The following is a 21,473-nucleotide window of genomic DNA, read 5'->3' as shown; positions in this document are numbered from 1 at the left end:
ACATGTGGAATGAAATACTGAACAACAAAGTGTAAAACAACTGAAAATATGTCTTATATTCTAGGTTCTTCAAAGTAGCCACCTTTTGCTTTGATGACTGCTTTGCACACTCTTGGCATTCTCTTGATGAGCTTCACGAGGTAGTCCCCGGAAATGGTCTTCACTTCACAGGTGTGCCCTGTCAGGTTTAATAAGTGGGATTTCTTGCCATATAAATGGGGTTTGGACCATCAGTTGTGTTGTGCAGATGTCTGGTGAATACACAGCTGATAGTCCTACTGAATAGACTGTTAGAATTTTTATTATGACAAGAAAAAAGCAGCTAAGTAAAGAAAAACGAGTGGCCATCATTACTTTAAGAAATGAAGGTCAGTCAGTCTGAAAAATTGGGAATACTTTGAAAGTGTCCTCAAGTGCAGTGGCAAAAACCATCAAACGCTACAAAGAAACTGGCTCACATGAGGACCGCCCCAGGAAAGGAAGACCAAGAGTTACCTCTGCTGCTGAGGATACGTTTATCCGAGTCACCAGCCTCAGAAATCGCAGGTTAACAGCAGCTCAGAATAGAGACCAGGTCAATGCCACACAGAGGTCTAGCAGCAGACACATCTCTAGAACAACTGTTAAGAGGAGACTTTGTGCAGCAGCCTTCAAGGTAAAATAGCTGCTATGAAACCACTGCTAAGGACAGGCAACAAGCAGAAGAGACTTGTGTGGGCTAAAGAACACAAGGAATGGACTTAGACCAGTGGAAATCTGTGCTTTGGTCTGATAAGTCAAAATTTGAGATCTTTGGATCCAACCACCGTGTCTTTGTGTGATGCAGAAAATGTGAACGGATGGACTCTACATGGCTGGTTCCCACCGTGAAACATGGAGGAGGTGTGATAGTGTCGGGGTGCATTGCTGGGTGACACTGTTAGGGATTTATTCAAAATTGAAGGCATACTGAACCAGCATGGTTACCACAGCATCTTGCAGCGGCATACTATTCCATCCGGTTTGCGTTTCGTTGGACCATCATTTATTTTTCAACAGGACAATGACCCCAAACACACCTCCAGGCTGTGTATGGGCTATTTGACTAAGAAGGAGAGTGATGGGATGCTACGCCAGATGACCTGGCTTCCACAGTCACCAGACCTGAACCCAATCGAGATGGTTTGGGGTGAGCTGGACCGCAGAGTGAAGGCAAAAGGGCAACAAGTGCTAAGCATCTCTGGGAACTCCTTCAAGACTGTTGGAAAACCATTTCTGGTGACCACCTCTTGAAGCTCATCAAGAGAATGTCAAGAGTGTGCAAAGCAGTAATCAAAGTAAAAGGTGGCTACTTTTAAGAACCTAGAATATAAGACATATTTGCAGTTAACACTTTTTTGTTAAGTATTTCATTCCACATGTGTTAATCCATAGTTTTGATGCCTTCAATGTGAATCTACAATTATCAGAGTCATGAAAATAAAGAAAACTCTTTGAACGAGGTGTGTCCAAACATTTGGTCTGTACTGTATATTTTATAGAAGCTATCCTCCCAAAAGTACATGAGCTCATAGAAAAAACAAAGAAGCATCCAGCATACAGAGAGAACATACAGTATACAGGACTATCGATTTATGCACAGTTCATTGAAAGTTTAACCCCTTAACGACCCATGACGTACTGGGTACATTATGGTGATATGGTGATGACCCAGTACGTCATGGCGAAATCGCAGCCCCGGTGAGTGCAATCGGTTCACAGAAACCTTACATTCGGGGAGGAGGGGACCTCTGCCTGACCTCAGGAGGGGTGGTGCCCCCTCTCCGGACCTATGGAGGCTGTGAGTGGCTGATTAACACCTCTCAGCCAATCACAGCCACTGTAATGTTTCAGCCATTGAAAATGGCTGAAAAATTGAAATCCAGCCCTGATCAGTGCAGCTGTAGCACCGATCATTGCCTGGAGCTGGGTGACCTCTGTATCACCCGTCCCTAGCACTGATTTGGAGAGACCAGTTTTGTGACCGATCTCTGCAATCACCGTGGATCTGGGCTGTTGACCTGTAGATGACCGCATTGGCTGGAGCTGGGTGATCGCTGCTTTACCCGCCTTGTGACCGATCTCTCCAATCACCATGGATCTGCGGCCAGTGACCACTCCCCTCCGCTTTACTCCGTCCGTGGAAGCCAAGGGGAGCGGATCCCAGCAAGTGCCCTGGTAAGCCCCTGCCCCCGATCCCCTGCCACCGCTGCCGATCTCCTCTATCTGCTGCAGCCACCTCCATATGCCACTGCTCTCCCCCATCAGCCGCTGCCCCCCTCCGTGAGCTGCTGCCCACTCTCTCCCATCCTCATCTGCTGCCCCCTCCACCATCTCCCACCCTCCCCGATCTGCTGCTCGCTCTCCACCATCTCACCCTGCGCGATCTGCTGCCCGCTGTCCACAATCTCACCTTCCCGATCTGCTGCCCGCTGTCCACAATCTCACCTTCCCAATCTGTTGCCCGCTCTCCACCATCTCACCTTCCCGATCTGCTGCCCACTCTCCACCATCTCATCTTCCCGATCTGCTGCCTGCTCTCCACCATCTCACCTTCCCGATCTACTGCCCGCACTCGCCCATCCTCATCTGCTGTGCTGCCAGCTCTCTCCCATCTCACCCTCCCGATCTGCTGCCCGCTCTCCCTCATCAGCTGCTGCCCCCCTCCTTGATCTGCTGCCCGCTCTCTTCCATCCTCTTCATCTGATGCCCCCTCCCCACCACTCACCCTCCCCGATCTGCTGCCCCCTCCACCACGTCTCACCCTGATCTGCTGCCCGCCCTCTCCCATCCTCCACCGCTCCTCCATCCGCCGCGCCCTCTCCCATCCTCCGCCGCGCCCTCTTCCATCCTCCATCCATCTTTTTTTCCATCCCACCTAGTCCCCTCCTTTTTGCAGCACATCCATGCGTGCATCCTGATTTTTTTTTCTGTAAACTAAGAAAGAAATACAAATAAACTTAGTTTAGGGCCAGCAAAATTATACTGTAGTAATCGGCAACTACAATATTTTTTACTGAATATTGTAAGGGTCAGCCCAGAGCCACACGAGAGAGCAATGCACGAGTCTCACATCGCATCATCCGGCACGGTCGCTCTCTTCCAGACAGGAGTGTGCGGCTGTGCCAGATGATGCGATGCAAGATTTGTGCATCGCTCACATGTGGCACTTGCCTTAGTGTCAGTTGCAGGCGCTCATTATTTTATTTTATTTTTTTTACGTCCGTATTTTTTATTTCGCCAAACTAATTTTTTTGTATGGGGGGGTCTAGTTTCCAAAATGGGGGTCACATGTGGGGGAGCTCCATTGTTTAGGCACCTCAGGAAGGTCTCTAAACGCAACATGGCGTCCGCTAATAATTCCAACCAATTTTGCTGTGAAATGGCGCTCCTTCTCTTCTGAGCCCAGCCGTGCGCCCAAACAATTGATTTCCACCACATATGAGGTACTGTGTACTCAGGCGAAATTGCACAATACGTTTTATGTTGCATTTTTTCCTGATACCCTTGTGAAAAAAAAAAGCTACCTGGTAAAAAAAAAATAAAAAAATGTTCACGGCTTAAACTTTTGTGGCGCCTCCAGGGGTTCAAAGTGCTCACTAAACATCTAGATAAATTCCATGAGGGCTCTAGTTAATACATCCGCTAATGTATTCCAGACAATTTTGCTTTAAAAAAAAATCAAATGATGCTCCTTCTCTTCTGAGTCCTGCCATGTGCCCAAACAATTGATTTACACCACATATGAGATATTGGTGTACTCAGGAAAAATTGCACAATTTCATGGTGCATTTTTTCCTGATACCCTTGTGAAAATGCTATTTTATGGCTACAGTAACGTGTGTAAATAAAGTAAAATTTTCATTTTTTCCTTCTACATTGCTTTGGTTGCTGTGAAGCTCCTAAAGGGTTAATAAACTTCTTAGATGTGGTTTTGAGCAGAGTGAGGGGTGCAGATTTTAGAATGGGGTCACTTTTGGGTATTTTCTGTTGCCTAGGTTTCTAAAATCACTCCAAAATGTGATGTGGTATTTAAAATTTGTTTTTTTTAATTTTGTTGGAAAAAATGAGAAATAGCTGATGAACTTTGACCCCTTCTAACTTCCTAACGAAAAAAAAAAATTGTTTCAAAAATTGAGCTGGTGTAAAGTAGACAAGTGGGAAATGTTATTTAGTAACTATTTTGTGTGACTATATATATATATATATATATATATAATTTTCAAAATTTTCACAAATAAACGCAAAAAACATATCGGCCTAAATTTACCACTGGCATGAAGTACAATATGTCACGAAAAAACAATGTCAGAATCGCCAGGATCCGTTGAAGCGTTCCAGAGTTATAACCTGTCAAAGTGACACTGGTAAAAATTGCAAAAAATGGCCGGGTCTTTAACCCCTTCACGACCTTGGACGGATCTATCCGTCATGGAGCGTGTCACGTTAAGCCCCACCCCCTGCCACGGGCAGGCGGCGGCGGTCGGCACACATATCAGCTGTTTTCAACAGCTGACATGTGTGCCTGCATGTTACGAGTGGAATCGCTTCCACTCGCAACATTTAACCCCTTAAATCTCGCTGCCAAAATCTAGCAGCGAGATCTATATGCCCGCGGTCATGATTTTTACTTACCGCCGCCCCCACCGGAAGTCACGTGCCTTTTGGTGGTTGCCATGGTAGCACAGGGTCATGTGATGACTCCTGCAGCTATGACATTTCACTTTTGTTTTCACCCGGCCCGGAGGCCAGGGAAGCAGAAGTGACTTTATTTGCTGTTTGCAGCTGTATAGCTGTGATCAGCAGATAGAGCGATCGGCAATACCCCAAAACAGCTGTCTGTGGATGGATACCTGGCCTGGGTATTTCCCGTGTCATACCTTTAAACTTGTCAAAAAGTTGGATATTGACTAAAAGGGCCACTTAATATGGTGGTTATGGTGGTCTCCTAAAAAGAGCCGCTCCTTGGCTAGGTCCTTCCCGGAGGGATATCTGGCTAGTTTCTGTGTCGAGACTCCTAACAGAGGCTCCACAGACTTTCTTGATTTGAATTATTAGGCAAGTTGTATTTTAGCGGATTTTTTTTTATTATTGATCAACAACAATGTTCTCAATCAGCCCAAAAGACTCAAATAACAAAGCTTAATATTTGTGGAAGTTGGAGTGGTTTTTTTTAGCTTTGGCTATCTTAGGAGGATATGTGTTTGTGCAGGTAACTATTACTGTGCAGGATTATTAGGCAACCTAATAAAAACAAAATCTATATCCACCTCACTTGTTTATATTCACCAGTTAAACCAATATAACAAAATTTAGAAACAAACATTTCTGACATGCAAAAACAAAGCCCCCAAAAATTAGTGACCAATATCGCCCCCTTTCTTTCTGATGACACTCAGCAGCCGACCATCTAGTCTGTCAGTTGCTTGAGCTGTTTACGATCACCATTGCGTGCAGCAGCCACCACAGCCTCCAGACACTGTTCCCAGAGGTGGACTGTTTTTCCCTCCCTGTAGATCTCACATTTTATGAGGGACCACAGGTTCTCTATGGGGTTTAGATCAGGTGAGCAAGGGGGCCATGTCATTATTTTTTCATCTTTTAGACCTTTACTGGCCAGCCACGCTGTGGAGTAGTTGGATGCATGTGATGGAGCATTGTCCTGCATGAAAAGCATGTTTTTTTGAATGATACCGACTTCTTCCTGTACTACTGCTTGAAAAAGTTGTCTTCCAGAAACTGGCAACAGGTCTGGGAGTTGAGCTTCACTCCATCCTCAACCCGAAAAGGTCCCTCAAGTTCATCTTTGATGATACCAGCCCATACCAGTACCCCACCTCCACCTTGCTGGCTTGCTGGCGTCTGCGTCGGAGTGGAGCTCTCTGCCCTTTACTGATGCAGCCTCTTGCCCATCCATCTGACCCATCGAGAGTCACTCTCATTTCAGCACTCCATAAAACCTTTGAAAAATCAGTCTTAACATATTTCTTGGCCCAGTCTTGACGTTTTATCTTATGTTTCTTGTTCAGAGGTGGTGGTTTTTCAGCCTTCCTTACCTTGGCCATGTCCCCGAGTATGGCACACCTTGTGCTTTTTGATACTCCAGTAACGTTGCAGCTCTGAAATATGGCCAAATTGGTGACAAATGGCATCTTGGCAGCTTCACGCTTGATTTTCTTCAATTCATGGGCAGTTATTTTGGCCTTTTATGCCCAACACGCTTCTTGCGACCCTGTTGGCTATTTGCCATGAAACACTTGATTGTTCGGTGATCACGCTTCAAAAGTTTGGCAATTTCAAGACTGCTGCATCCCTCTGCAAGACATCTCACAATTTTGGACTTTTCAGATCCCGGCAAATCTCTCTTCTGAGCCATTTGGCCAAAGGAAAGGAAGTTGCCTAATAATTAAGCACACCTTATATAGGGTATTGATGTCATTACACCGCACCCCTCCTCATTACAGAGATGCACATCATCTGATTTACTTAATTGGTAATAATACACAAGAGAACGAGAGTAAAGTGCAATTTATAAATAATTTTTATTGAATACACAATGAGAAAAATAGTATTTAAAATGGTACACTACCAAAAAATCTCTTAGGGATATATACATACAAGACCCGAAAAATTCATAGTAGCCCATCCAATTATTCTAGAATGTTACATATAGACATCTATGTTAAATAAGGGCTAACAAGTGGAAGGGTCTGATATGGACAATATAAATGATTCAAAAGGGAACTGCCTTTAAATTATAGTACACAAATCAAACCATGATTCCCCACCATGTGTTGGTAGGAAATCATGGTGATCATGCTGGAAGCACTATGGGGGAATAAATGTTAGTACTAGACCGATGGGGATAGCCACAATTGACCGTACAACCAGAATATGCCAGGTGAAAGGATTCTCTTACCTAAAGTGCTAAAGTGCAGTGTCAGTGAGAAAAAGTCACGATGCGACCAGCAAGGAATAACGCAGTCACAATTGAGATAAAAAAGGTATCCCTATAGATGGCCAAAGGTCTCCATCCAAGACATCTCACAATTTTGGACTTTTCAGAACCCGGCAAATCTCTCTTCTGAGCCATTTGGCCAAAGGAAAGGAAGTTGCCTAATAATTAAGCACACCTTATATAGGGTATTGATGTCATTACACCGCACCCCTCCTCATTACAGAGATGCACATCACCTGATTTACTTAATTGGTAGTTGGCTCTCAGCCTATACAGCTTAGAGTAGGACAACATGTATAAAAATTATCATGTGATCACAATACTTATTTGCCTAATAATTCTGCACACAGTGTATGCTTAAGGCCAGAATCACACTTGCTAGTGCCTCGCGTGTAACTCGCGCGAGTCTGTCATGGCTGTCACCCGGCTTGGCCGCACACTCCCCTGACAGGAGTGTGTCGGTTGCATGTATCTCTATGCAGCTCAGACGCTCCTGTATGCATAGTGTGCGGCCATGCCGGGTTCTACCATGAGAGACTCGCGCGAGATACACGCGAGGCCCTAGCAAGTGTGATTCTGGCCTTAAGAAGTAATTACCTTAATCTTGTTCTCCTGTTCACTCTAGCAATTGTGAGATGAGTGCGGCCTTCCTTCTTTCTGAGTGTGGTTACTATTTACCCTTGCCTGCAGAGGAGGAGCTTCACTGGTGCTCAAGTGCAGCACAGACTTATCTCAGCTAAGACAAAGCCTAGATCCTGAGGCAACATACATTCACACATAGCGTTTTTGCGGATCCGTTTTTTGCAGTGAAATGCAGTGACTCTGGCATCCCAGCAAAGTCAATGGGTTTCAAGATATGACATTCAGACACACAGTTTTGTGAAAATGCATTTTTGGGCTCAAAAACGGACCTCACAAAGAATGAGCAGTCAGTTTGTGGCGTTTTTCTAATCTTCTTTTGCTATTGAAAACTATCTATGAGCTTAAAAACCTTTCAGGTGATGCGGTTTTTTAAAAAGCTGATCTGCTTTTGCAGCTGAAAAATGTATCCTCAAAAAAACGCAGCAAAAACGCTGTGTGTGAATGTAGCCTTAGATCAGGAATAGAACAGACATTTATAGGACTTTTCCTAACTTTCCCAAATTCATATGAAAAAATATTCTGCACATTCTGCATTGAACTACTGGACCCAATATATTATATATTTTAGGAGTCGGAGTCGCTCCATTTTATACTGACTCTACCAAAATGAACACCGACTCCGACTCCACAACTCCGGCTATAACTCAGTAACGGAGCCGGCGCTGCACTCTGGACAGAGGAGCACCACGGTCACACGCGCAGCACTGCAGCGATGAGGAGGAGGAAGTCGCTACTTCTACTCGTCTCGATGGAGCTGAGCTGACTTTGTTCTGTTCTCTTCCTTGAGGCTGAGGTTTCCGTCAGTTTCTGGGGCAGGCGGGTTCCCGCTTCCTATGCTGAGCGGTCACTGGTCCCCCCGCACTCAGTTTGTTTCGCTCTATGGCCCTTCCTCTCTCACACGGTCCTGCTGTCGATGCTCCAGTAGCGGTGCAGTGTTCTGCCTCTCGGCTGCTGATCCGAAGCGTCCTACGGTCCCAAACTCCCGGTCCTGTCAGACTTCACCACAGGCAGCTGCTCATCTCCTCACAACATCCCGCCTAAACCACCACACACAGACTGTAGGGGGGGAGGACAAGTCCAAGAGCCACAGATCAGAAGGGGGAGGTTGTCTACTCAACCACAATCTAATTAAGTCCTTTACAGGAGCGGAGCCGCACGTGCGCAGCCGTCAAGTTTATAATTTCATAGTGTTTAAAGGGAACCTGTCACCAAATTTAGATTATCACCACCGGTGAGCTCTTTTATAAAACATTATGATATGCAGTATATAAGAGCCCAGGCTGCGCTTTATAACATAAAAAAATACACTTATAATACTCACTTAGAGAGTGGTTCGGTTTGATGGGTGTCGCTGCTCTCCGATCCGGTGCCTCCTCTCCTGCGATCTCCATCCTCCTTATACCAAGCCTAGTGTGGATCACGTGTCTACATCATCCACACAGGCAGACACTGTAATCCTGCGCAGGTGCAGTTTGATCTGCCCAAGTGACAGCAGATCAAAGTGTGCCTGCGTAGGAAAGAAAGGTTAAAACCGGTCGTGCATGCGCACTACAATACTTTGATCTGCCCTGAGCAGGACTTCAATGCAGGCTACTAGTGATGTAGGACACGTCATGTCCATGTGCCTGAGAAGAAGGAGGACAGCGAACACCACAGACAGGAGGCGCCGCACCGGAAAGAGGAGGTGCTGGACCGGAGAGCAGCGACAACCATCGGACTGGACTGTCCCCTAGGTTAAGTGTTTTTTTACATTATACAGCGCGGCCTGGGCACTTATATACAGCATTCCAGAATACTGTATATAAGAGCTCAGTAGTGGTGTCCGTAGCTTACAGTCGCCAAATCGGGTGACAGGTTCCCTTTAAGGTTGAAGGTAGACATAAGTCCAAGTTCAAGCCATGACCTAACCGACCATGTTAACTCAGAGGAAGGCAAAAAAAAAACCAAACAACAACAACAACAACAACAACAACAACAACAACAACAACACACACACACACACTGCATGGGACAGACAGTAAGTGCCAAATTAGGGGGAATAATTCCTTCCTGATTCCACATACGGCAATCACTGAATCTAGTGTACATACCCAGTAATATTACAGTTTTCAAGACAAGAAAGTCATCCAGACCTCTCTTCATTGTTAGTAGTGAATCCACCATTACACCATCATGTGGCAGAGACTTCCCTAGTGTCACTGCTCTTACAGGAAAGAATCTGCATCTGATTATGATTAAACCTCCTTTCCTGTAACCGTAGTGGATTCCCCCTTGTCCCTGTTGCAGCCTGTGTGTAAAAAGATCATTAGAGAGCTCTGTACTGTCCCCTCATATTTGTACATTGTAATAAGATCGCCCCTAAGCCTTCGCTTTTCCAAACTGAAAACCCCCAGTTTAATAGCCCGTCTTCTGCACCCCCCATTCCTGTAATAGTCTTGGTCGCTCTTCTCTGCACCCGCTCTGGTTGAGCTCTGTCCTTAAACACTGGAGACCACAATTGTCCCCAGTATCCTCAGTGCGGTCGCACTAGTGACCTGTATAGGGGTAACACTATGATCTTCTCATGAGCATCTTAACCCCTTCACCCCCAGCCTGTTTTCACCTTGATGACCCGGACATTTTTTGTAATTTTGACCAGTGGCACTTTATGGGGTTATAACTCTGGAATGCTTCAATGGATCCCGGTGATTCGGAGACAGTTTTTTCATGACATATTGGGCTTCATGTTACAGGTACATTTAGGACAATATTTTTTGTGTTTGGGAAAAAAAAAATGGAAATTTGGCAAAAAGTTTGAAAATTATGCAATTTTCAAAGTTTGCATTTTTTTGCTCTTTAACCAGCGAGACATGACACAAAATAATTAATAAATAACATTTCCACATGTCTGATTTACATCAGCACAATTTTGAAAAAAAAAAAAAAAAAAAATATAAAAAGGAAGTTATAGGGGTTCAAATTTATGCGCTCATTTTTACAACAAAATTTACAAAGCCACCTTTTTTTTCTTTTTTAGGGACCACATCACATTTGAAGTGATTTTGAGAGGCCTACGTGACACAAATCAGCCAAAAGTGACACCATTCCAAAAACGGCACCCCTCAGGCTGCTCAAAACCACATTCAAGAAGGTTATTAACACTTCAGGTGCTTCACAGGAAGTAAAGCAATATGGAAAGAAAAAAAAAATGTTAGTTTAGCCTCAAATATTGCATTTTCACAAGGGTAGCAGGATTAAATGGACCCAAAATGTGTTGCCTAATTTATTCTGAGCATACAGATACCTCATAAGTGGCGAAAAACCACTGTTTGGGCGCACGGCGGGACTCGGAAGGGAAGTCTTATTGAAAAGAAAATTAGCTGGAATTGTTAGACGCACCATGTTGCGTTTGGAGAGCACCTGAGGTGCCAAAACAGTGGAGCTCCCCCACATGTGACCCCATTTTGGAAACTAGACCCCCCCCTTGGCATAAATCTAGATGGGTAATGAGTACTTTGAACCCTCACTAGCTTCATACATTGAGCCATAAAAACAAAAAAAGTTCTTTGTTTCTTCCACAAAAATGTTATTTTAGGCTCAATTTTTTAATTTTTACAGGGGGTAACAGGATAAAATGGACCGCAAAATTTGTTGGGCAATTCGTCCAGAGTACACTGATACCTCATATGTGGCAGAAAACCACTGTTTGGGCACACGGCCGAGCTCCGAAGGAGCATCATTTGACTTTTTTAATAGAAAATAAGCTAGAATTGTCAGCCGCACCATGTTGTGTTTGGAGAGCCCCTGATGTGCCGAAACAGTGGAGCTCCCCCACGTGACCTCATTTTGGAAACTAGACCCCTTATGGCATAAAAAAACAAACAAAATCAGGACGCACGCTCGTATGTGCTGCAAAAAGAGGGGGGGACTAGGTGGGATGGAAAAAAGAAGTCCTGTGCAAAGTAGAGTATGGCTGCAGGACGCTTGCTGATCAGGTACCTAATGGTTCAAGTTTCTTTTTTTTATTTTTATTTGGAGTGCACAAAAGAAAAAACAAAAAAAAAAAACAAATAGAACTCGAGCAATTACGTACCTGATCAGCCAATCACGCAGCTGATCAGCGCTTGGCGGCAAGCAGGCGGGGGAGGAGGGGTGGAGAGGGAGTGGGAGGTGAAATAGTTAAAAAAGAGCCACGGACAATACTTACGGGCTGGATCAGAACAGCAGCAGGATCACAGGAGGGATGGAGGGAGAGCAATGACGCAGCAGATGGGGGGGGGGCAGCAGCAGATGAAGGGGAGCAGCAGATGGGTGGAGGTGGATGTGAAAGGGTGGCGGCTGGGAGAGGGCGGAGCGGATGGAGGAGCGGCGGAGAATGGGAGAGGGGAGATTGGGGATAGCTACCTTACAAAATGGATCTAGGCAGCAGCATCATAGCAGATGAAAGAGGCAACAGATCGGGGAGGGTGAGAGGTGGGCACGCGCAAGGATCGCTCTCCTCAGCTTCCACAGACGGAATGAAGCTGAGGAGAGCGGTCATCTACAGATCAACAGCCCAGATCCACGCTGATTGCAGAGATCGGTCACAAAACTGGTCTCTCCAAATCAGTGCTAGGGGCGGGTGATACAGAGGTCACCCAGCTCCAGCCAATGATCAGTGCTATAGCTGCACTGATGATGGCTGGATTTCAATGTTTCAGCCATTTTCAATGGCTGAAACATTACAGTGGCTGTGATTGGCTGAGCGGCATTCATCAGCCAAAAACAGCCTCCGTAGGTTAATGACCTTGTAGGGGACAGTGAGTAGAATTTCAATATTTGCAAGGTAATTAACCCCTTAGCGACCCATGATGTACTGGGTACGTCATGCCGAAATTACGGCCCCAGAGCACGGGCTCTCGCTCACCCTGACTGTAGTGGGAAAACAAGTGGAGGTGCTGCGACTGAAGACTAGTGTGAGAACACTTGCCACAGTGACGGAGGAGGAAGAAGTAAACGGTTGAAGTCATCGTCATCGTCATCCTCTCGGTTATCCCACTCCTCACCCAGAGTCACCCTCCTCCTTTTCTTGCCTCCACAGTACAATACACTTGTGCCTCGAATAACGGAGTCTCCTCCACCCCTGGGGGTTAACGTCTCTTGATGAGGGTCTGGATCCTGCTCAGACACTACTTTGTCCAAATTCGGATCCAATTGACAAAGATTTTGGGTATCAATGCAGATGCTTTTTTCCTCTCTAGTCTGGGAATCTTTGGAGCAGACCTTTGTTAACCATGAGATAGAATGTGTGAACAGCTCTGAAGACGAGCTCATCTGTGGTTCCCCACAGTGATTGAGCAGTTGGAGAGTTGTAACATCCAGGGAACAACAGTAATTTGGGTGCTACCTCTGAAAACTGTACTATGTGTGATGAGGAGGAGAGGCCATTTGATGCAGTGCTTGACATCCACTGTAGCACATACTCCTTCTGGCCCTCACCTATAAGTTATACCACTGTGCGGCTGCCAAAGAAAGGGAGTGGAGCAGCCATCCAGTAACGGAAGCCGGCAGCTGTCTTTGGGTAGGACATGCCAGTGTTTGTTCAGTAGAGCTTACAGGAACATTAGCACCTTCCCTACATACACCCGCCTATTCCCCCTTCCACCACAATCATGGTATTAACTACTCATGTGTGATGTACCTTTCCACTCTTAACCAGCTGTTTCACAACTCGAGGCCCACACCTGTGTCACCTATCACTAAATTAACAATCAGTATTTAGATGATGAAATGGCAGTTTTTGGTGATCCTGCCGTCTCCACCGCTCTCATTACACAAGAATGAAACATCTAATACTGGAGAAGAAAACAAGACTGAACACAAGGAGGTCACAGCCGTCTACACCTCATAGGGGAGACCTCCATCTACCTGAGGATCCTGTGGAGGAGGAGGAGGACATCTCTCTGGGGTCGTCCTCGTACTGGAGAGACCTGCAGGAGACACAGACAGGACGGACATCATTATTACATACAGATAATTATAGGCCGGGTGTATTCAGTCCTGTCTATTACCTGGTGATGTGCGGGGCTGGGGCTCCTCCATCATCACCTCCTTGTACCGCTCCTTGTGTCCTTCTAGATACTCCCACTCCTCCATGGAGAAATAGACGCTGACGTCCTGACACCTTATAGGAACCTGACAACACGACACCATCATCACCCAGAATCCTCCAGTGCCGTCCTGTATAATGTCCCAGCATTCCCAGCTGTGTCACCTCTCCAGTCAGCAGCTCCAGCATCTTGTTGGTGAAATCTAGGATCTTCTGGTCATTGATGTCCTCATGTATCCGGGGGTGAGGTGGTGGTCTCGGGATTGGGCTCAGAGTTCCTCCCCGTCCTTCAGACACAGGGGCCTGACAGCGATCACTAGAGGTCTTCACTACTGTGTAATCCTGAGTGTGGAGACATTAATAATATCACTACAGACATTTCCGGAGTCCATCACCTCCCCGGTCATATCCTCGGTTATTCCCATAGATAATGATGTAATGTGATGACATCAGAGCCTCTCACCTCCCCGGTCATATCCTCTGTTATTCCCATAGATAATGATGTAATGTGATGACATCAGAACCTCTCACCTCCCCGGTCATATCCTCTGTTATCCCCATAGATAATGATGTAATGTGATGACATCAGAACCTCTCACCTCCCCGGTCATATCCTCTGTTATTCCCATAGATAATGATGTAATGTGATGACATCAGAGCCTCTCACCTCCCCGGTCATATCCTCTGTTATTCCCATACATAATGATGTAATGTGATGACATCAGAACCTCTCACCTCCCCGGTCATATCCTCTGTTATCCCCATAGATAATGATGTAATGTGATGACATCAGAACCTCTCCCCTCCCCGGTCATATCCTCTGTTATTCCCATAGATAATGATGTAATGTGATGACATCAGAACCTCTCACCTCCCCGGTCATATCCTCTGTTATCCCCATAGATAATGATGTAATGTGATGACATCAGAGCCTCTCACCTCCCCGGTCATATCCTCTGTTATCCCCATAGATAATGATGTAATGTGATGACATCACAGCCTCTCACCTCCCCGGTCATATCCTCCGTTATCCCCATAGATAATGATGTAATGTGATGACATCACAGCCTCTCACGTCCCCGGTCATATCCTCTGTTATCCCCATAGATAATGATGTAATGTGATGACATCAGAACCTCTCACCTCCCCGGTCATATCCTCTGTTATCCCCATAGATAATGATGTAATGTGATGACATCAGAACCTCTCACCTCCACGGTCATATCCTCTGTTATATCCATAGATAATGATGTAATGTGATGACATCAGAACCTCTCACCTCCCCAGTCATATCCTCTGTTATTCCCATAGATAATGATGTAATGTGGTGACATCAGAGCCTCTCACCTCCCCGGTCATATCCTCTGTTATCCCCATAGATAATGATGTAATGTGATGACATCAGAACCTCTCACCTCCCCGGTCATATCCTCTGTTATTCCCATAGATAATGATGTAATGTGATGACATCAGAGCCTCTCACCTCTCCGGTCATATCCTCTGTTATTCCCATAGATGATGTAATGTGGTGACATCAGAGTCTCTCACCTCCCCGGTCATATCTTCTGTTATATCCATAGATAATGATGTAATGTGGTGACATCAGAACCTCTCACCTCCCCGGTCATATCCTCTGTTATCCCCATAGATAATGATGTAATGTGATGACATCAGAGCCTCTCACCTCCCCGGTCATATCCTCTGTTATCACCATAGATAATGATGTAATGTGATGACGTCAGAACCTCTCACCTCCCCGGTCATATCCTCTGTTATTCCCATAGATCATGATGTAATGTGATGACATCAGAACCTCTCACCTCCCCGGTCATATCCTCTGTTATTCCCATAGATCATGATGTAATGTGATGACATCAGAACCTCTCACCTCCCCGGTCATATCCTCTGTTATTCCCATAGATCATGATGTAATGTGATGACATCAGAATCTCTCACCTCCCCGGTCATATCCTCTGTTATTCCCATAGATAATGATGTAATGTGATGACATCAGAACCTCTCACCTCCCCAGTCATATCCTCTGTTATCCCCATAGATAATGATGTAATGTGATGACATCAGAGCCTCTCACCTCCCCGGTCATATCCTCTGTTATTCCCATACATAATGATGTAATGTGATGACATCAGAACCTCTCACCTCCCCGGTCATATCCTCTGTTATCCCCATAGATAATGATGTAATGTGATGACATCAGAACCTCTCACCTCCCCGGTCATATCCTCTGTTATCCCCATAGATAATGATGTAATGTGATGACATCACAGCCTCTCACCTCCCCGGTCATATCCTCCGTTATCCCCATAGATAATGATGTAATGTGATGACATCAGAACCTCTCACCTCCACGGTCATATCCTCTGTTATATCCATAGATAATGATGTAATGTGATGACATCAGAACCTCTCACCTCCCCGGTCATATCCTCGGTTATTCCCATAGATCATGATGTAATGTGATGACATCAGAGCTTCTCACCTCCCCGGTCATATCCTCCGTTATCCCCATAGATAATGATGTAATGTGATGACATCACAGCCTCTCACCTCCCCGGTCATATCCTCTGTTATCCCCATAGATAATGATGTAATGTGATGACATCAGAGCCTCTCACCTCCCCGGTCATATCCTCCGTTATTCCCATAGATAATGATGTAATGTGATGACATCAGAGCCTCTCACCTCCCCGGTCATATCCTCTGTTATCCCCATAGATAATGATGTAATGTGGTGACATCAGAGCCTCTCACCTCCCCGGTCATATCCTCTGTTATTCCCATAGATAATGATGTAATGTGATGACATCTGAGCCTCTCACCTCCCTGGTCATATCCTCTGTTATTCCCATAGATAATGATGTAATGTGATGACATCATAGCCTCTCACCTCTCCGGTCATATCCTCTGTTATTCCCATAGATAATGATGTAATGTGATGACATCTGAGCCTCTCACCTCCCTGGTCATATCCTCTGTTATTCCCATAGATAATGATGTAATGTGATGACATCAGAGCCTCTCACCTCCCCGGTCATATCCTCCGTTATTCCCATAGATAATGATGTAATGTGATGACATCAGAGCCTCTCACCTCTCCAGTCATATCCTCTGTTATCCCCATAGATAATAATGTAATGTGATGACATCAGAGCCTCTCACCTCCCCGGTCATATCCTCTGTTATCCCCATAGATAATGGTGTAATGTGATGACATCAGAGCCTCTCACCTCCCCGGTCATATCCTCTGTTATCCCCATAGATAATGATGTAATGTGGTGACATCACAGCCTCTCACCTCCCCGGTCATATCCTCTGTTATTCCCATAGATAATGATGTAATGTGGTGACGTCACAGCCTCTCACCTCCCCGGTCATATCCTCTGTTATTCCCATAGATAATGATATAATGTGATGACATCTGAGCCTCTCACCTCCCTGGTCATATAATCTGTTATTCCCATAGATAATGATGTAATGTGATGACATCAGAGCCTCTCACCTCTCCAGTCATATCCTCTGTTATCCCCATAGATAATGATGTAATGTGATGACATCAGAGCCTCTCACCTCCCCGGTCATATCCTCTGTTATTCCCATAGATAATGATGTAATGTGATGACATCAGAACCTCTCACCTCCCCGGTCATATCCTCTGTTATCCCCATAGATAATGATGTAATGTGATGACATCAGAACCTCTCACCTCCCCGGTCATATCCTCTGTTATCCCCATAGATAATGATGTAATGCGATGACATCAGAACCTTTCACCTCCCCGGTCATATCCTCTGTTATTCCCATAGATAATGATATAATGTGATGCCATCAGAACCTCTCACCTCCCCGGTCATATCCTCTGTTATTTCCATAGATAATGATGTAATGTGATGACATCAGAGCCTCTCACCTCTCCGGTCATATCCTCTGTTATTCCCATAGATAATGATGTAATGTGATGACATCAGAGCCTCTCACCTCCCCGGTCATATCCTCTGTTATCCCCATAGATAATGATGTAATGTGATGACATCACAGCCTCTTACCTCCCCGGTCATATCCTCCGTTATCCATATAGATAATGATGTAATGTGATGACATCAGAGCCTCTCACCTCCCCGGTCATATCCTCTGTTATTCCCATAGATAATGATGTAATGTGATGACATCAGAGCCTCTAACCTCCCCGGTCATATCCTCTGTTATCCCCATAGATAATGGTGTAATGTGATGACATCAGAGCCTCTCACCTCCCCGGTCATATCCTCTGTTATTCCCATAGATAATGGTGTAATGTGATGACATCAGAGCCTCTTACCTCCCCGGTCATATCCTCTGTTATTCCCATAGATAATGATGTAATGTGATGACATCAGAGCCTCTCACCTCCCCAGTCATATCCTCTGTTATTCCCATAGATAATGATGTAATGTGATGACATCAGAGCCTCTCACCTCCCCGGTCATATCCTCTGTTATTCCCATAGATAATGATGTAATGTGATGACATCAGAGCCTCTCACCTCTCCAGTCATATCCTCTGTTATTCCCATAGATAATGATGTAATGTGATGACATCTGAGCCTCTTACCTCCCCGGTCACATCCTCTGTTATTCCCATAGATAATGATATAATGTGATGACATCAGAGCCTCTAACCTCCCCGGTCATATCCTCTGTTATTCCCATAGATAATGATGTAATGTGATGACATCTGAGCCTCTTACCTCCCCGGTCATATCCTCTGTTATTCCCATAGATAATGATATAATGTGATGACATCAGAGCCTCTCACCTCCCCGGTCACATCCTCTGTTATTCCCATAGATAATGATGTAATGTGATGACATCAGAGCCTCTCACCTCCCCGGTCATATCCTCTGTTATTCCCATAGATAATGATGTAATGTGGTGACATCAGAACCTCTCACCTCCCCGGTCATATCCTCTGTTATCCCCATAGATAATGATGTAATGTGATGACATCAGAGCCTCTCACCTCCCCGGTCATATCCTCTGTTATTCCCATAGATAATGATGTAATGTGATGACATCAGAGCCTCTCACCTCTCCAGTCATATCCTCTGTTATTCCCATAGATAATGATGTAATGTGATGACATCAGAGCCTCTAAACTCCCCGGTCATATCCTCTGTTATCCCCACAGATAATGATGTAATGTGATGACATCAGAGCCTCTCACCTCCCCGGTCATATCCTCTGTTATTCCCATAGATAATGATGTAATGTGATGACATCAGAGCCTCTCACCTCTCCAGTCATATCCTCTGATATTCCCATAGATAATGATGTAATGTGATGACATCAGAGCCTCTCACCTCCCCGGTCATATCCTCTGTTATTCCCATAGATAATGATGTAATGTGATGATATCACAGCATCTCACCTCCCCGGTCATATCCTCTGTTATCCCCATAGATAATGATGTAATGTGATGACATCAGAGCCTCTCACCTCTCCAGTCATAGCCTCTGTTATTCCCATAGATAATGATGTAATGTGATGACATCATAGCCTCTCACCTCCCCGGTCATATCCTCTGTTATTCCCATAGATAATGATGTAATGTGATGACATCTGAGCCTCTTACCTCCCCGGTCATATCCTCTGTTATTCCCATAGATAATGATGTAATGTGATGACATCAGAGCCTCTCACCTCTCCAGTCATAGCCTCTGTTATCCCCATAGATAATGATGTAATGTGATGACATCAGAACCTCTCACCTCCCCGGTCATATCCTCTGTTATTCCCATAGATAATGATATAATGTGATGACATCAGAGCCTCTCACCTCCCCGGTCATATCCTCTGTTATTCCCATAGATAATGATGTAATGTGATGACATCAGAGCCTCTCACCTCCCCGGTCATATCCTCTGTTATTCCCATAGATAATGATATAATGTGATGACATCAGAGCCTCTTACCTCCCCGGTCATATCCTCTGTTATCCCCATAGATAATGATGTAATGTGATGATATCAGAGCCTCTAACCTCCCCGGTCATATCCTCTGTTATCCCCATAGATAATGATGTAATGTGATGATATCAGAGCCTCTAACCTCCCCGGTCATATCCTCTGTTATTCCCATAGATAATGATGTAATGTGATGACATCATAGCCTCTCACCTCCCCGGTCATATCCTCTGTTATTCCCATAGATAATGATGTAATGTGATGACATCTGAGCCTCTTACCTCCCCGGTCATATCCTGTTATTCCCATAGATAATGATATAATGTGATGACATCAGAGCCTCTCACCTCCCCGGTCATATCCTCTGTTATTCCCATAGATAATGATGTAATGTGATGACATCAGAGCCTCTCACCTCCCCGGTCATATCCTCTGTTATCCCCATAGATAATGATGTAATGTGATGACATCAGAGCCTCTCACCTCTCCAGTCATATCCTCTGATATTCCCATAGATAATGATGTAATGTGATGACATCAGAGCCTCTCACCTCTCCAGTCATAGCCTCTGTTATCCCCATAGATAATGATGTAATGTGATGACATCACAGCCTCTCACCTCCCCGGTCATATCCTCTGTTATCCCCATAGATAATGATGTAATGTGATGACATCAGAGCCTCTCACCTCTCCAGTCATATCCTCTGTTATTCCCATAGATAATGATGTAATGTGATGACATCTGAGCCTCTCACCTCTCCAGTCATATCCTCTGTTATTCCCATAGATAATGATGTAATGTGATGACATCAGAGCCTCTCACCTCTCCAGTCATATCCTCTGTTATTCCCATAGATAATGATGTAATGTGATGACATCAGAGCCTCTAACCTCCCCGGTCATATCCTCTGTTATCCCCATAGATAATGATGTAATGTGATGACATCAGAGCCTCTCACCTCCCCGGTCATATCCTCTGTTATTGCCATAGATAATGATGTAATGTGATGACATCAGAGCCTCTCACCTCTCCAGTCATATCCTCTGTTATTCCCATAGATAATGATGTAATGTGATGACATCAGAGCCTCTAACCTCCCCGGTCATATCCTCTGTTATCCCCATAGATAATGATGTAATGTGATGACATCAGAGCCTCTAACCTCCCCGGTCATATCCTCTGTTATCCCCATAGATAATGATGTAATGTGATGACATCTGAGCCTCTCACCTCTCCAGTCATAGCCTCTGTTATCCCCATAGATAATGATGTAATGTGATGACATCAGAGCCTCTCACCTCCCCGGTCATATCCTCTGTTATCCCCATAGATAATGATGTAATGTGATGACATCAGAGCCTCTCACCTCCCCGGTCATATCCTCTGTTATTCCCATAGATAATGATATAATGTGATGACATCAGAGCCTCTCACCTCTCCAGTCATATCCTCTGTTATTCCCATAGATAATGATGTAATGTGATGACATCAGAGCCTCTCACCTCTCCAGTCATAGCCTCTGTTATTCCCATAGATAATGATGTAATGTGATGACATCATAGCCTCTCACCTCCCCGGTCATATCCTCTGTTATTCCCATAGATAATGATGTAATATGATGACATCAGAGCCTCTCACCTCCCCGGTCATATCCTCTGTTATTCCCATAGATAATGATGTAATATGATGACATCAGAACCTCTCACCTCCCCGGTCATATCCTCTGTTATTCCCATAGATAATGATGTAATGTGATGACATCAGAGCCTCTCACCTCTCCAGTCATAGCCTCTGTTATTCCCATAGATAATGATGTAATGTGATGACA

At 45.0% G+C, this 21,473-nt stretch overlaps 2 protein-coding genes across 3 annotated transcripts in view; one reads left to right on the top strand and one right to left on the bottom strand.

Moving 5' to 3' along the window:
- Positions 1 to 21,473, top strand: part of LOC142257625 (uncharacterized) — a 481,515-nt gene that overhangs the window by 246,772 nt on the left and 213,270 nt on the right. The window lies entirely within an intron of this gene.
- The window catches only part of LOC142303597 (uncharacterized), an 80,690-nt gene that overhangs the window by 37,013 nt on the left and 22,204 nt on the right, over positions 1 to 21,473 (bottom strand). Inside the window, exons 3-5 of the mRNA XM_075345109.1 lie at positions 13,851 to 14,027; positions 13,648 to 13,771; positions 13,505 to 13,566 (exon numbers count right to left, since the gene is read on the bottom strand). Of these exons, the coding sequence (XP_075201224.1) occupies positions 13,505 to 13,566; positions 13,648 to 13,771; positions 13,851 to 14,027 (363 nt within the window). The remainder of the gene's footprint in view (positions 1 to 13,504; positions 13,567 to 13,647; positions 13,772 to 13,850; positions 14,028 to 21,473) is intronic.

The sequence above is a fragment of the Anomaloglossus baeobatrachus genome, chromosome 1 (assembly GCF_048569485.1).
Source record: "Anomaloglossus baeobatrachus isolate aAnoBae1 chromosome 1, aAnoBae1.hap1, whole genome shotgun sequence".
Classification (NCBI taxonomy): domain Eukaryota; kingdom Metazoa; phylum Chordata; class Amphibia; order Anura; family Aromobatidae; genus Anomaloglossus; species Anomaloglossus baeobatrachus.
Note: the sequence above shows the minus strand (reverse complement) of the source record. Positions and strands in the feature narration are given on the sequence as shown.